Source organism: Solenopsis invicta, chromosome 2 (genome assembly GCF_016802725.1).
Source record: "Solenopsis invicta isolate M01_SB chromosome 2, UNIL_Sinv_3.0, whole genome shotgun sequence".
NCBI classification, from domain to species: Eukaryota; Metazoa; Arthropoda; class Insecta; order Hymenoptera; family Formicidae; genus Solenopsis; species Solenopsis invicta.
In genome coordinates this window covers 9,942,071-9,960,278 of record NC_052665.1, presented here as the reverse complement: position 1 = coordinate 9,960,278, position 18,208 = coordinate 9,942,071, and the positions used below count along the sequence as shown (strand labels likewise).

Genomic DNA, 18,208 nt, shown 5'->3' with positions numbered 1-18,208 from the left:
TTCACTCACGTGAGCATAGGGATATCGCATTTTTACTATGCTCATAGTCAATCGCGCGTATTTTTTCATGTGAGATGAAAATACGAGAAGTGAGAAAAGTCGACAAAGATACACAATCGACCCCCTGGACTTGCAGATTTCCTTAAGGGCCTGGCACATGAAATGCATAACAGAGCATACGCATAGCATAGGATCTCTGAACCAATGAGAATCTTATATAAATCAATATGGCAACTTTATGCTGGATGCTCATTGGTCCATCGGTCTTATGTTGTGCTTATGTTATGTTATGCATTTCATGTGCGAGGCCCTTTACAATTTAAATTTTAAGTTAGGGATCTTCCCTTGTAAGTTAAAATAATCTGAAAAATTTATGGTAGATTTATATTATTTTTAACAATTTTCGTACAATAACTAGATATATAAATACACGATGATATTGCCTTCAAAACTAAAGTATTTTAAACATAATAAGAGATAAAACTCTCTTCATGTTCTACAGAATGAAAACAAGGTGACAGTACAATGAATCAAATTCGTTTATTTAAATTTGTTGTTCAATCTCAAAGAATGCCGCATATGAGTAACGATACGACAGTATGATTCGTAAAAACAGAATGTATATTTAAAAAACTCGATTCTCCTCTCGATGTAATACACTAAATCTTCGGATAGGAAGATTCCTCGAGTAATTCTTTCCTTTGTAAACTCGCTAAAATATTCCACAACACAAATATCAAGATAGAGGATGGAGTACCTAAATAAGTGCTAAACATACCGTGTTGCGATCATTTTCTTTTTGTTTTAATTTACAAGTATCCATTGTATGGCTCATAATAATAGTAATAATGATATTATTTTACAACTTCGTTCATTGATCGTCAGATAAAAACACGCGCTTTTCACGTACACATCTGTCAGAACCTGCTTGCGACGATACTATTTTATGCAAATTATTCACAAAATATCTCGATCACCTCTTCTCCCCTCCTACGCTGCATATAAGTATAATATCGACATATTACACTTTAAAGCTCTACACTGATTTAAACATACATACGATTATCATTTATATGATCCATTGCAGTAAGAATTATCCTTTATATCGGTCAAACCCAATATAGTACCTTATACACAATTCTCATCTCACGCATGAACTATTAGAAAGGATTTTTCCTATTCACTCACGCCCGACAAAATACACTATAAATTTACCAAGTATTCATTGAAATCCTATTATATATATCAAATAAATGCATTAATCATCTAACAAGTTAAATAGGTCGCTGTTTTATATATATTTATATAATTTTTTTCTTTACATGGCTTTGAATTATTCGGATCTCTGTTAGATATACTAAATCTGCGCATTCACATCCTAATAGATGTAAGTTTTATCACCCGCGCGCGCATTTCTCTCTCTCTCTCTCTCTCTCTCACTCACTCACTCACTGTAAATGTTCCATTTATTTTACCTTTCAGAAAAAGAAATCGCTTTGTCAGCATTATTACTGAAGAATAGTAATAGTAATAGTAGTAGTAATAGTAGTAGAAGTAGTAGTAGTAGTAGTAGTAGTAGTAGTAGTAGTAGTAGTGGTGGTGGTGGTGGTGGTGGTGGTAATAATAATAATAATAATAATAATAATAATAATAATAATAATAAGTGTTCTTTCGGTATGAATGAATGTATCGTTTCACTGAATGAAAAATATGGAACAAGAAAAAAACTTTTCTTTGTATTATTTATATTATAACAAATTCGTGTATCAATACATTAGTATAAGCTATCACAAATAAGCTTACATACATACATACATATTTGTATTCATTCGACAAGAAATTTTAAATGACCGATGGAGCGCACAAAACGATTCTGTGGACTATAGCATTTTTTTTTCTCCTTTAATTTTCGCACGGAAATGCTAAAACGAAACTGTAGTGGCATAAGTTTCATGGAAAATTTTGTACAGAGAAAATATATCGAAATATATATTCATATATATCGATTCATTCGAGGATATTCTGAAAACTAGTAATGTAACTTTTGCTATATCCACCGTTTTTTTATAATTCTAATTAACTGGGAATTAATCTGTGAAAATTGTTATCCTAAAGATATCGTCTCTTATAGACAATCGACTTTCTTCGAAAAAAGCAATTTTTTATTATTTCATTACATGAAATAGCATCGCTAGCAGGCAATTGTCTCATTATTCATAACAGAAACTCGAATTTTTTTTTTTTAGAATCCTATAACAAACAAACAGTCACCACGTTTCGGGCTTACCTCCTTAACAAGGGTGTAGTTTTTCTTTTTTGCAGACTCACAGTTTCAATAAGTCCGATATTCGACTATTTTTTTTATGATGATGTCGCAGGGATAATTACAGCTCAAAGGATACAATAATTACTTTAACAGAGTGTTTCACATTCGGATGTGCAGAAAACGATAGATGAGGACTATACGATTAAATTCAGTCCTGCATCTCTTCCGGTATATCGTGAGGATTAATAATGCCTGGTACCGCCATTTGCTGCCGCCTCTTCTCTTCTTGGGCTAGCCGTAAAGCCGTTTCTCGCTCCTCCAGGTAAAGCTCGGAATCGTCTTCACCCGTATACTCCTGCATGAATGGAAAAAATGTTAAAGTTTATTTTAATTCTTAAGTCTAATAGCTGCCAGGGTTGTCACAAACAAGTGTTTACTATAAACTGTACACCGCACAAAAAAGCATTAACAAAAGTGACAATAAATTAAGTTTGAAAAATTATTTCTCTATTCTTAACAGTCAACAAAAGTGACGTATCAACTCATCTGTACTTCATTGACGGTGCATATATATACTCTTATCATATTTTGTGACTTGTAAAAGAAAAATATTTTCCTACCAAACTTTTCTTAGCTAGTTTTCTATAAAACTACGAAAGCTTTTATAGAACTAGATTTAATAATTTTACTTTTACAAATTTTATAATAAATGATATTGTTTGCTTCTCGCTCTCGCGGATGTAATTATATTCGTAACTTATAAAAGCAATATTTTACAATGAACATTTTTTAGTTTACGTTTTACAAAGCTGCGAAAGTGGCTAAGGAGCCGAAATGTGCAATTTAATCCTTAAAACATAATAAATAAAATTATCTCCACTTTATAGTATAGCTGAAATGAGATATTGTAATGTATTTTTATTTTATTAGATTTTTCCAAAAAATTGTTCTTTAAAAAGATGCAAATAATTCTTCCGATTATAAATATCATAATTGCGATTTTTGCAGTATTTTAACCGTAATTGTTTATAATAGAAATTCGTCTACGGTAGATGTCTTCTGCTAACCTTTGACACTAATTGAGTGTTTCTGTTAAATATAATTTCTTAAAAATCAAATATTATATATCAATTTAGAGAAACCATGTCACAAAATTAGAAATTATTGGTCGGATACTTGTTTATTATTTCATATTATTAAAATTTTTCAAGACTATGTCGAGCATCAGGAAAAAAAAAATGAAAAATTAACCTCTCTAAATATATTTTAAAAATGATTTCCAAAAATATTTTATTTATAATAAGTTGGTATCTTATTTATAAAAATAAAAATATTAAGGGGATTGGCAAAATATAAAAATTTCCTTTGCACAAAGATGCCTTATAAATCAGTTGTGATTCTGATAATTGTTATTTTGCTAAATAGGTCATGAAATAATACATGAAAAAATATCAATTCTACTATTATTTATAAGAAATATGATTACTCGATTTACTTTTGGGTAAACGGTTACTTTCAACAAAGAACGTCTTCTTGATAATAGTCTCGAAATATACAAATTGCAAATGTTAAGAAAACTTATTATTATGCACAAAAAACTACACCTCTTTCAAAAAATATAAAAATAAAATTTCAGCGAAAAACATCAGAACAATAAGTTAATTGAATTTTTGCTTCACTTTAACATTCTTGATTGAAGTATTAAATATCTAAGATTTAGAATACATTTGGAATGAATTTGATACTTATGAACTTATGGTAGATTTGTAAACACATGAATTTATGACATATTTGTGTGAAACAAGTAATATTTACTTAATTCAAGTAATTTTTATAATATGTATTTTTCTGTGTGTAGATACTCATACACATTTTCAAACAAACTGTACAAGTGTTATATAAGTATTGAATATTACTTACTTTGATTTGCACAAGAAAATCTCTAAGGTGTTCCTTGAATGCGGTGATATCTTGATTGAGGTGGAACAAACCTTGTACAGTTATTTTAATCTGATTATCGGTTAAATGCGGAAAAGCTGCCTTAAGCAATCTTGCAACGAATTCTTGTATATATAAAGTATTATCAGGCACAGGGCCGAGTGGCACCTGAATTTTCCCACGTTCAATCAGTGTAAACATATAAGCAAGAATAGTTGCGTGCATAGTCAGGCCTGTACCATCAGTAAAATCCATTAAATACATAAAAAAAAAAAAATATATATATATTGTGTAATATAAATATTTATTAATTAACCCTGTTGTGTTCTGTTCAAGTTTACTTGACACAAAACGTATTGGATTTTCTTATTAATATTTTATTTAAAAGTCTTTTTTTGGCATTCAATGATTTTATTCTCTTAATCTCTTCTGTGAAATTTTTTTATTTTTTAGAGCTTCTTGATCAAATTGATCCAAACAATATGATAGTATAGAAATTTCAAACAGAACGGCAGAGTTAATAACAAATTGTGCGTGCACACGTGTATGTACTATTACTTCACCTGCGGTATGTGATGTATCTGTGACAACACTGAATACATGTTGCAGAATATCCGTAAAATATGTTTGATAAAAACTTTGACCCGCCTGCTCATGCTGTTCAATATTTAATAAAAGTTGATAAAGAATTTGTAATCCTGTATCGGCTACGTTTCTCATCGTGTGTTTAAAAGCCCAAATAATCGAGTCAAGTACCAGTTTAAATTGTTCCGGTGGAATTGAAAGAAATGCAGGGAAACAATGAATATTTACCGCCTAGAATAAAAAATAAAGGTTAAAGTAACATTGAAGTATAGTTTCATTAACTGTATAGAAATAATTAGAGATCGATACTGCTTTGCTTACTTGTAAGAGAAGGAAAAAGTTTGTTCTGTGTTCGGGAAATTCTTCAAAGTCTTTGTTTATCATTTCTAAAGTACATTCAAATACTGCATCAAATATTTTGGGCACCTCGCTAGTGATATGGGCTTCCAATTTATTTACTATAGTGGCCATAGCACTAAGCACTTCGGGTTCTCTAGCGCAATGAACATTCGTCTTTTGATAATCCAATAAAACAGCGTCCAATAACGGCGGTATAAAGTTTTCCAATACCTGCCAAAGAAATACATATTTCGTATAAATAAAATAAATAATATAAAGAAAGAAAAGGCCAAAATAAGCAAAATAATAAACTAAATACATTTTATCTAAGTTTTATTTATTATTAGTAAAAATATATAATAGAACTATGTTGATTCACCGAGTCTTCATCAGTCAATATAATAAAATAAATAAATAAATAGAAAATGTAAATCCTATTCTTAGAAAATTATTAATAATTTGACAAAACAGTTAGCTAGGTTGACAGTGGATGGCCAGAAATAAAGCAAAAAGTATTTTAAAAATTAATTTGAACTTTATGAGAAAAACATTGAAAAATATATGCAAATTTATGAGTGAGACAGCTTACCATTTGATGATCATTTGTCCTGCTCACCCAATCCGATATCAATTTTAACGTTTCCTTTTTCACTACTCTCATACTCTTAATTAAAGGTTGTTTCATTACTATTTCACCATTTACAGCTATCGCAGCACTTATATTTTCACTCATAACCTGAAATAAATATAAACTTGCATTAAGTCATCCATTGTTGCCTTCAAAAATTTTATACGTAGAAATAGAAGCGTACCTTATAAACATTCAACATATCTAAGTATATTTTCCCTAACTGTATCACGTACGGATGCCCAAGAGCTTTACAAGCTCTAACATTTGTTTTTAAGATGCTGGCGAGTTGTTTCACAGCTTCTTGGTCCTTCAAAACATCTACATTCTGCCAAAGAATATTTATTGAAATACAATTGTATATACAGACAAATATAAAGGATGATGATAGATGATTCCAAGAACGATGGATGATGGCTTAAGCAAAGTGTCATACACGCGCTCGATTAGATTTAACATCAAAAGTATTTAATTTTGAGATTTTCTTTATTTTTAGTGGTTAAAAGAAATGAGAAAATATAATATAGAAAATCAAATAATTCGAACAAAATGTATTAATCAGATAACTATCAAAAGAAATTTATTTTTCGACTCCTTTAAGGAAGTTCTCTAGATTAAAAAAAGAAGTGCAGACATAATTTTTCTTTCTTTTTAACAAATAAAAGAAAAAGAAAAAGATTTCCATTCTTTTAAAAAATAAATTTTAAAAATAATTTTAAACAACAAACTTATTTATTATTAAGCATTTCCTTTATAACAGAAATATGTAAAAATATATAAAAAAATTAAAAAGATTGTTTATAATAATTAATCAAATGTAATTTAGATATTAACAATTTTGATAGAAACATGGCAATAGAGCATTTATTAGTTCAATAATTGGTAACATTTCTCTAAGGAGCACGAAATTGATGATACAATTTTACATAAAAATTTTCACGTTTTATACATGTATAAATCTTTCTTCTATCAATGCAATACACAAGAATTATTGTTAGTACTGCATAAAGAAAGATTAAGAAATTAACAAAAATTAAGAAATTAACAAAGATGTCGAAATGTCACAGAAAAGATATAAAGGTTGGTTTATTATCGATAAAAAATTCATCAGTGTACTTTGATAAAAGCAATACCAAAAAGGAAATAACTGAAAATGGCCAAAAATGATTTATTTCCTGTGAAAGGACATTGATTAATGAAGATTGCATTGCGTCACATGACTTGTATAAAATGTGGTATTGTTTTACATTTACAAAATTGAAAAAGAAAGTCAAGATTTAGGATCATATTTTGCCGTTATAAAATGCCATTATTAAACGATCCATAATTGGGACTGCCACTTTACACGCGCTTTTATTATCAAGCAATACTGTCTCAAGCAATGTCATATTTAAAGAGAATTGAATAATTTTAAAACATTTTATACTTTTACACAAAAATGATATGATAAAACTTATTACTCATTATTTTAATTGCAAAATTTTTTTTAACCCTCAGTGCACACTGGGTTAGAATCACCCGAACTGATTTTCAAAGATGTGGCATTTGAACACGTTTTGAGCAATGACGCTGAGATTTGGAAAGAAAAAACTTTTGTATCCTTTCGACAATTCCTTTGATTCGTGGCTTTAGTACGTCATTAGTTTTAAAGTTGTTAGCATAAGTGCGTGCCCGGATAAAATTCACTCAGTGTGTACAGATTGTTAAAAAATTCAAATTTTAAAAAAAAGTGGGGGGAAGAGTAAAAGTTCAGGTAAGTAATTGGAATTACTTGTAATTCGAATCATGTGTGTATATCATAAAAAATAATTTAATTCAATGTTTTGTTTATATTGCGTTTTATTTTATTTAATATTGTGTTTTTGATATCGAAAGAAGGAGAACTGCCTGATTAGAAAATGTCTGAAGTAAAATCTTTATTAATTTTTGGATAAAGTAATGAGTTTTTTTTTAAATAAGAGAAACAAAAAATATTTTTTTTAATTTTCATAGATACATTTATTTAATTTTGTAATAATTATTATAACTTTAAAAAACATTATTGAGTAGAAATTCCATTCACCATGGACAGTAATGTAATTTTGTCATATTCTTTTAATAAACTACTTTCTTATCTATGAATATATTTTATTAAAAAAGTAAAAAAACATAATAAAAATGTAATACCATTTCTCTTTGTAAGGCGCCATTTTTAATTAATACTAAAATTGTTATTATAAATTGTTAATATTTATCATAGAATAACAACAGGAGCACTTTTTTTATTCATTTCTATTAAAATTCAAAGATTTTCAGCCATATGATTAGTTTCAGTAAAACTGAAAAATCACTCATTTTTATTTCACAAAAAAAAAATTTTTTTTGGAACGGATCGTAAAACCGTCTTTGTTTTCTCAAGATTCAATTTGTTAGTTATTGATTTATCACTAACAAAATCGTTTTTCATTTATTTTTAACAAAAAATACGAGATTTTGAAAAAATTCGTCTTTTTCACATTTTTTTTACAATCACTTTTTACTCATTGCAAAATATCTTTTGTGCTACAACTTTTCCATCGAATTTTTTTTTCGGTGGCCAGTGAGCATCGAGCTGCGTTAGTCTGCGTTTATCTGTATTCATTTCTTTCTACGTCTTCGTGCAACTTACGGACAGGCACAACCAGAAGTTTTCTCTCACTGACGGGAATGGGAGTATCGTCATCGAGTACGCAATAAGACTTAACTTTTGGATGGTATTGTAGCGAGTATAATATATCTTAAGGCTCCTGATTTCTCAGCCAAGAAGTTCGCATTGACGGTAGCAAGGTAGTATCGTGGAAAAAATTAGAACTAATAGGCGTAAAATGTGACAGGGTGACGATGAAATTTCGTCTTGCATGTCATTTCCTTATTGTGTTTCATTGTGAAAATGTGACTTCTCATATTTACCAAATTCGTAAAACTGGGTTACAATTAAAGTTATCTTTGAATTTTTTTTCATAAAAACATTTTTTTTACTTTTTTCAACAGTTGTCGATATGCGTTTTCCTTCCTGAATAAACTTCACTTTAGGTACTTTTTACAATTATTTACTGACTGTCAAGGAAGAAAAGGATAGTCGAGGCCTATTTTTACAAGTATTTTAATACGATCTCATTATTTTGTTTTATTCAAATTCTCTATATTTACAAATGCCACGGTGGAAACTTCAACTTAACCGTGTGCTTTTCTGCCTGATGCTCATTTTTATTATACACACAATGTAGATTAATTTTGATCTTAATTTAACTTACTCTTTATCTTTTTCCAATTATTAAAAATAAAAGATAAAGTGAAAGTTAACTAATCAAAGTTAATCTGCATTGGTAGAAATAGGTATAAATAAGCTTCACTTTGTGAGCTTTTTACAACAATTTATTGATTGCCAGAGGAGAAAAAGATAGTCGAGACTCATTTTTACAAGTGTTTTAAAGTGATCTCATTATTGTTTTATCCAAATTCTCTTTACAAATACCACGATGGAAAATTTTACGTGTTATTTCTCGCTTATGACATCAGGACTTCAATATGACTGCGCGAGGGATCAGGAGCCTTAATCACAAACTTATTCTTACAATTTGGTCTTATATGTGAAATGAAAATAGGAGAACCTTCTCAAATAGAATTTTGACCACTCTTCCATGGATATAATAAACAAAACTAATATTCAGTAATTCTATAAAATTATATAAATAAATTATGTAACATTTTTTAGTAAAATTGGCTAAAATTGATCTATTTTATTATCGCCCTTTCTTTTTTCTAAGCTTATATTGTAACATATTTTACAACATACCTTAGACGCTTGACTTATAATGTCATCCCAAACTTGATTAGGAAGAAGCATGTATTTTTCGATTAACTGTTCCTGCACTACGGCATCAGCTTGAGCACTTATCATATAGCCAACTGCTTCATAGAATGTATGTACCTATTCCATAATATTAGATTGATAGTACAATATTGCGCGTAATATAATTAAATATACACTGAGAAAATTTTATCTTAAAATTTATTCTCAAAATCATGGCAGTCATAGAATATATTTCAAAGAATTTTATATGATTTTCTGATTTATTAATATCTACCATAATAAAATACAAGATATATGATTAAATTTTACTAAGGTATACAGCACTTTGAAATATGTCTCACGACTATTATAATATTTCAAAAATTTTATTGTAATCTTTTTTCTAATTTCTTAATCATAATAAAATAAAAAACCTATTTTATTAAATTTTATTTAATTAATTAAATTAAAATTCTTCCAAATACTACATTGTCCCACAATTACCATGATTTTGAAAAGATAATTTGAAATTCTCTCTAAAAATTCTCTCCGTGTATTAAATAAAATAAATATTATTGCTTATCCTACTTGTTGTGTTTGAAGATCGCATATGATTGTGCTAATTGTAGAAAGAATTTCTTCAATGAATGGCATCGCTTCCCCTATTTGTACAGTAACAAAATGTCGTCTGCATTTCAGTGCTATTTTAATAAAAGTATCGCAGGCCATATCTTGCACTCCATCGTGCGTTTCTGAAACATGAATATAGATTCCACTCATTTGTCTATTGTTCAATTTGTATTATACAAACATAAAAAGTTTCAATAACAAAAACATATTTACTTACCATGCATAAACTCAAAAAGTTTATTTACAACAGTCTTTAAAAATTTCCAATGGGCTCGGAGAAACCGTGGATATTGACCAACAACGTACATGATATTGCTGGCGATTATAGCTTTATTATCTTTTCCTTTTTTTTGTTCACACAGACCAAGTAAATCCTTAATTACGGTCACTAAAAAACGTTTTTCATCCTCCTCATGCATAGCACCGGAAATACTGCCTATTGCCCAACACAACTAAAAAAAAAAAAGAAATAAAAAGATGCTAAATATAATATCTCTAGAATATCTCTATCATTATCTCTAAAAATGTATGAATTATTTGAATACAAATAAAATGCAATTCGATTTCAAATATTGTTATTAATTAAAAGTTACTATTGTTATATTGTTAATTAAAAGTTATATTTTAACAATTTGATTCGGATTCAAAGAAATTCGATTTGATTTAATGACAAAAAACCTTAATTGAAACATTTGAAACCTTAAAACAACTCTAAAAGCTTATTTTTCTTCTACACCTCAGGTTTGAATCTTTTGTATCGTACATCTTCTCTTTTTTTCTTTTCAATATAAGCAGAAAAAAAAAGAAAAAATAAACTGTATGTAAAAAATTCAGTTCTGAGGCGTGAAAAAAAAACATGCCTAAATTATCTCATCTAACATTCTGTTATTTGTAATATGTATTTTAAGAGAGAAAGTTACCGTATTGAGATTCTTCCAAGACCATTCTGAACCGTTAACTTGATTTTGCAGCTTTTCCGTCATTACTCTTTCCGTATCCAAATAATCAAGATGAGTGAGATACACAAGAGTTTCTCTCATGTTTTTATAGAGATTAATAGAATCGGTATCTTTCATAAACTCCCTAACAACCTCGCCATTTTCATTTTCCACAACAAGCACCTCTTCGGGCTTCGCCATTCTGCTGATCATAATATAACGTACTTTTGTCAAAACTTGACCATAAAATAATCTTCGAGGCGGAACTGTCATGTTCTTAGACATAAAAAGTGATGACGAGGTTACAAAAGGACTCTCTTTGTATAGCTCGGCCGCCAATCCGTTCCAATATTCTAAACAGATTTTGAAGATTTCAACTTCGTCAACCTCTGAGATAAGAACGAGGTAATGTAATGCCTTCACTAATGTTTCGTTCAATTGTTTCTTTTCTATTAACTCGCCATGATCTTTCAAGTAAGTGCAAAGAAACATAGCTAGATTCTGAATAAAATTTTGCTCTTGGTCTTGACCAGCCGCGTATGCCTCACGTATGTTAGTTTCCAATGGAAGCATTAGCTCCAATTGCTGCATTGTATTGATAAATAATATAACGAACATATCATCGTAATTCGGCACAGTGGCGGTCACTGCCGCGATCTCAGTCAGACACTTTAGAGTAACGTTCCGAAATATTGGTACGTTCAAAAACTGTGAATTAAAGAAACAAAGGTTACAAATAATAGCAGAGCACAAGTAAATTATGCTAAAGAAGGTTCTCCAATCTTTTCACATAGTATAACAGATTTTTGTTTATTCAAAGAAGGATGTTACGAAAAAGCCTGTTTTGCTGTGCTCGGGGAAAGTAAAACAAACATAATTTCTTATAGTTTTTGAGATGGAAAATTTGATGGTGCTAGTTAAAATTGTCACATAACAAGAACACATAAAAAATTGCGTTTAAAATCAGAAAAACGCGTAGCATCACAGTTATTTATGAGACAGATCAATATGCTATACATAAGATTATGATACATCACGTTTTAATATTAAAAATATAGAATAAAAAAATGCTATATTAGCGAAAATATCAGATGTAACAGTCATATGCTTTCACGAACGTGTTTGAAACGGCTTCCCCCCACCATAGTAATTGCCGCGGTGCATCGTGTAAGCGTATGAAAACTTTTCCTTTGCACCTGATATTTTCTCTATTAAATATAGCATTTTTTATAAAATATTCTGTATTTTTAATGTCAAAATATGATATATTACACTATATCCAGTACCATCGATAAATGTAGCGTAGCATCTTACATCGCAAATGACTGCAACGTCATGCGTCTTCCCGATTTAAATGCAATTTTCTGTGTTCTCGTCGTATATGACGTAATTTTAACTAATACCATTGAATTCCTCGTCTCAAACTATAAGAAATGTTCGTTTTATTTTCCTTGAGCATAAGATTTCGTAACACGCTTTTTTTGTGAAGAATTCCCTACTAATTTTTTAATTTTTTAGAAATTTTATTCCAGGTTAGATTATAAAATTTTTTTAATGCAGTTTTAAATTAAATTTATTTTAATATAATTTTTAATGTTGCTTAATCATGTAGCTAAAGAAAAGCTACTTTAAATATTAAATTTAAGACAGTACTAAAAAAAATATGAACTAAATGGCATATAAATAACGATCTATCTACAATACATGAATCTAGCTCACCAAAAGTACGGAAAATACTCGTCAAAAATTTAAATGTAATTAAACACAACACTAACTTAAAAAATAATGTATTCTCTATAGTCATTAATATTTTTTATAATGCCATATTTATCATGAGTTAATTATTGATATTTTGCATTATCAAGAAAAAATGATTAATTTTATTAAAAAAAATAAAGTTACATTTAAAAAATTACAAAAATTTCCTCAAGTAATAAAATCCCATGAAATTCTATAGATATTCAAGGATCAAAAATAAATTCCGTAAAAATTTCAACATTTTTTTGCAGTAAACACTATAAGAACTTCATAAAATTTTGAGAACAAATTTATATAAATATAAAATGGATATTCCTAAACTTTCTCAAATTTTTTGACTATATAATTTTCTACAAACTTAAAGTGTAATGTTTCGAAATAGTACTGAATAGTTTTATGAGAAAGAAAATTTTAAGTAACTTAATCGCAAATAAAATATAAAAACTATCCTTGAATAAGGAGTTTATAAAGAATATTTTTGAATAAAAAAAATCAAGTATCAATATATTATTTCGTGCAAAAATATGAAATGTTTATGAATTATACAATTTTATTTAAATATGTCATCCTAGTGAAAATATAACAATAACGCTCATCATTATATTTGAATCATTATTCTAATCTTTTTATAATTTTTTTCACAAAAATATTTATCAATATTAAAAAAATATATTTTCAAGTAATAAGTTATTGTTTTTATTACTTAAATTTTGTTCATCATTTATTATTTTGAAGATGACAATGCTTTGTTCTCTTGTTAAAACATATATTTGAAAAAAATTATGTTACTTCCACTTTTTTTAAGTTGGAGAATCTTCTTAAAACGAGAAAACAATGAAAGAAAGAATAATATATAATGAGATATGATACCTTGAATATTAAAGTAGTTATCAATTTGGTTTCAAAAATATAACCAAGAGGAATCCAGTTTAAAAACCTTAGTAGCGTCTCCAACGTGACTGCTACCAATGGAACATTCTGTGAATTGTCCATCACAAATTGGCAAAGCTGAAATATCTGTGAAAATTCGCTGCACATTGTGTCCTTTAAGTGTTTCGCCTTTGTCTGAGTGAGTTGACCACTGGAGAAGTCAAACACTTCCTCCGACAAGAGTTTCAAGATAGCCATATTGTTTTGACAAAGACTCTCGTTAGTTTTACTCGCGCCAACAATGTCACTGATAAAGGACTCCCAATTTTTTGGCCACTCACGTTTTAGTACCTGGCAGAGCAAGATTATTAATATATTATTGGTATTTAAGGAAAAAAATACTTTATAGGAATAATTTCTCTACTCACTTGTACAAGGATCATATTAAGTTTGTTAAGATAAACTTTGGAAGCTTCCATCGTCTCTGGATCGCTACTCGTCTTTATGATAAGGCCTACAATGTATTTCTTTATACCTTCGCACTGATTTCTTGGTAATACTTTCCATCGCGTCTTTATAACTTGCTCCAATATTTGCAAGCCGTAGTATTTTGTTTGTTGATTCTGAAGTAACAATACAATCAAATAAGTGTATGCAGCATTGTTCATAAGTATCAGGCACTTTATTTTTAACAGGAGACATTTAAATAGAAATTAGAATGTGAAATATTCTTTGTTTCAACAACTCTTTAAACACATGTATATTGCCCAATGGGAAATAACTAATGGGAAATAATACAGATAAGAGAATTGCAGATAAATGAAAAAAATTGATAGAAAAAATTGCAAATCGGAGATTAGAATTTAAACAAATTAAAATTAAAATTTTTTGTTTGGTCAAATTCTAATTCTTTAACACACAATCCTCAATCTTTAACATGTACTCTGATAAAGAATTTAATGGGACATGTGGCTCCATATAAAAATGGTTGACTTGTAATCTGTGGGTTCTAGGTTCAATTCTGACATTCATCTTATATATATGCTTCAAGTTATATGAGAGGCTGACTAGATAATTGAAAGATAGCGGCGAGTAGAAAAATCTAATAAAAATAGTAGCCAATATTTTAGGAATCCATATTTCAATAGGATTTAGGAATCCATATTTCATAAGATATAGATGCTTTGTACTTTTGATTAAGGCTGCATATGCAAAAAAAGTAAGGACGAAAGAAGATGAAAAAAAGGTAGCTTTACATTGACATTTACCTGTGAATATTCTAGAATGGTGTCTACCCGTGTCCAGGCATTTGGATGCTCCTTGAGTGTTGTTAACACTTCTTGGGCGACTCTCTGTTGCTCGCCTATTCCAGTATACATACATCCTACTATGTTGTCAAGCAGCGTTATATCCAGTTTCTGATTAAAGTCTAATAATTTAGACGCTTGCTCGGCCAGAGTTGCCATTGTGTATCTTAATTATATGTCCTTTCGTACGTTTTACCTTTCAAATGAAAAAGAGAAACATAAAGACGTCTCATTTTTTTAGTGACTAAACATTTAAATATGTTCTTTGATATATTAAAAGAGATATATTTCTAACTTTTACAATAATATTTATGACTACTATGATAATTCTAACTTTTAAGAATCAAAGATTATTATTTTAAGCCACAAAAGTGAAACAAGATGAATAAGATGAGCCTGTATTTATGCCAACAGGATTTTTTTTTAGACTCTCTAAAGTGATAAGGTAATTTGAAAAATTTATGTAATTTTTTCTCTGCTTTATTAATATCTATTGCAATAAAAAAAAATAGTTGATTAAATTTTATTAAAATATTTAGTAAGACACTTTAATATCATGTTATCCCATGATTCTAACAATTTGAAGATAAATTTAAGAAATTATCCTCAAAATTATCTTAGTAGTAAAATAATTTAGTATCTTGAAAAATTTATGTAATTTTCTCTGATTTATGATTAATATCTACTATAATAAAAGTTAGTTTGATTAAATTTTACAAAAAAGAACAGTGAATTTATCCAAAATATCATGTTTCACAATTACCATGATTTTGATGATACCTGATTTTAATAAACTAAGAAATTATTGTCAAAGTCATGGTGTAGTCATACGACAATACAGTTTTCTGGAAAATTTCAAGTCATTTTTTTTATTTATTACTATCTTTTATAATAAAATAATTTGATTAAATTTAACAAAAACACATAATAAAATTCTTCAAAAAACTATGTTGTCCCTTAACTACTATAATTTTGAGGAATGAGAAACTAAAATATTATTCTCAAATTACATTACTCTCAAAATTGTAGTACCTTGATGGAAAAAATTATACATCTTATTTAAGAAATGTTACAAAAATTTACATGAAAATGCCAGAATTGGAACACTTCTAAATTTTTGAAGTACTGTGTAATACTGTGATTTCTATGAATTTCCTTGGGAAACTACTTTAATGAACTTTAATGAACTACAACATTCTATACATTTCTAAGCCTATCTGCCAAAAATAATTTCTATGATTAAGTACAAAGTTTCACTAAAAACAGAAATTTGTAGACATTTTTTTCATAGAAATATTTAATTTTCATAAAAATATTTTTAGTAGAAATATGTGTTTAATCATTAAAATTAACAAGTGTTTCAATTCTAACATTTTTGTCAATTTCTTAAATTTATGTAGAATTTTTTCAAACAGGGTAATTGTGGAGCAATGTAGTATTTTGAAAACTTTCAAGTAATTGTCTGATTTCTTAATATTTACTACAATAAAATAATTGGATTAAATTTTACAAAAATTACATAGTAAAATTCTTCCAAAAACTATGTTGTCATGTGACTATTGACTATGTCTTGCGATTTCGAGGATAAATTGCAAGAAACTAAAATTACTCTAAAAATCGTGAAAGTTTGGGGCAATATATTTCCAAAAATTTATAGTAATTTTTTGATTTCTTAGTATATACTACAATTAAATAAGATAAATTTTACAAAAAATATATCAAAATTCTTCAAAATATATTGCCCAATCACTACTACGATTTTGTGAGTAAAAGATAAGCTTTTTGGTTCAGCGATTGATCAATTGTATTATACAAATACAATTGTATATACAAATACAAATTTGCTCTGTAAAAGGGATACATGCGCATAAGGCAATTAATCAATCAATGAATTTAAAAAACTCAGCTATAAATTTCAAGAAATAATTCTCTCTATATACAATCTGAACAAATGAATAATAGATTCTAAAGAAATACACAAATTTCATTCTAGATCTACATATAATTGTTTGCAATTAGAAATCTAGCAGGAAGAGAAGTCTCAAGATCATCCAACGTTGAAATGACCAACGTCGAACAACAGTGATACAAGAATGATTTAAGGATGAAAACAAATTGGAAACTACGTCGCACATGTGCGCGCCGTACTCGAGAAAATATTCAGAAGAATCTATAGTATGGCGGGGACGCGCCGCAACGCGGATAGAACGTGTACGAGAGGGCACAAGGGACGGGGAGAGAATCGTATCTCTCCACAACGTGCCCGTAGCGCAAGGGAGCTCCCGATCCGCTGCGCCGCGGTCGCTCGATCTAACCTACATTTGACACAATTGGAAGCGAGGTTATGTGCGAATCGGCCGCGGGCGCAAATCACGCGGATGGATGAACGCGGGCGCATCGCTCGGCACGCGGAGGTTGCGTTCGAGGCACGCTCATCGCGATCTCAGTCTCCCCCGTCGCGTTTCGAGTCAGCCAGACCAACCCAACGTTCATCCGTTGCGTCGTTGAAGACGCCCGTGAAGGCGCACCGCCGCCGCCGCCGCCGCGGGAAACGACGCGCTGAGACTTACCCGTGCTCACTCGCACACACGTTACTCTCGCTCCGTTACGGAAATTAAAAAACGCACACGCTCCGCGCCGACGGCCGGGCCACCTCGGCGCGAATCACAAGCATAAAAAGGTCAGACACACAACCGCTGATTCCCGCGCACGACCATCAACTTTCGTACCTCGTTTCACGCACTCGTCGTCATTCCTCGCCGTCTCTCGCTCGCTTTCTCATCCCCTCTCTCCTCCACTTACACTTCTGCCATTCTCTCGTACTCTCTCTCTCTCACTCACACGTATGCCATATAAATACACACACACACACACACACATACACACTCTCTGCGCCTCTCCGCTACTTCTGCGACGATCGCCAGTGAGGAGAGATCGACTCTGCAAAGAGGTTCCGTGCGATATCCATCGCTATAACCGTCCGTCTTCGTAATTAACTCGCACGTCTAACCTCATGCAAGCCCGCGTTTCTTTCGCGTTGGTCACTCAGGAATGAAGTGTCGGAGACGTCCGCGCATACAAACTGCGTCTTCCCGAAAATTCAACCTCAAGATTTTCGAAAATAATAACAAGATGGCC

The 18,208-nt window shown here is 29.9% G+C and overlaps 1 protein-coding gene across 7 annotated transcripts; it reads right to left on the bottom strand.

The window, feature by feature from the left end:
- Nucleotides 1-521: 521 nt before the first annotated feature.
- Nucleotides 522-18,207, bottom strand: LOC105200711 (exportin-1). Of its 7 annotated transcripts, none has more exons than XM_011168377.3 (14): nt 18,081-18,207; nt 15,032-15,266; nt 14,192-14,386; nt 13,764-14,114; nt 11,118-11,843; nt 10,415-10,649; nt 10,156-10,319; nt 9,571-9,705; nt 5,941-6,084; nt 5,718-5,864; nt 5,111-5,359; nt 4,768-5,020; nt 4,187-4,437; nt 2,475-2,621 (listed from the first exon to the last, which is right to left on the bottom strand). In XM_011168377.3, the coding sequence occupies exons 2-14, from the start codon at nt 15,227-15,229 to the stop codon at nt 2,475-2,477; spliced, it is 3,195 nt and encodes a 1,064-aa protein (XP_011166679.1). In that variant the 5' UTR covers nt 15,230-15,266; nt 18,081-18,207. The 7 variants fall into 7 exon arrangements, with proteins under 7 accessions (XP_025994274.1, XP_011166679.1, XP_011166680.1 ...); XM_011168378.3 differs by lacking the exon at nt 18,081-18,207 and adding an exon at nt 17,957-18,072; XM_039457693.1 differs by lacking the exon at nt 18,081-18,207 and adding an exon at nt 17,953-18,062.
- Between the last annotated feature and the right edge of the window lies 1 nt (nt 18,208).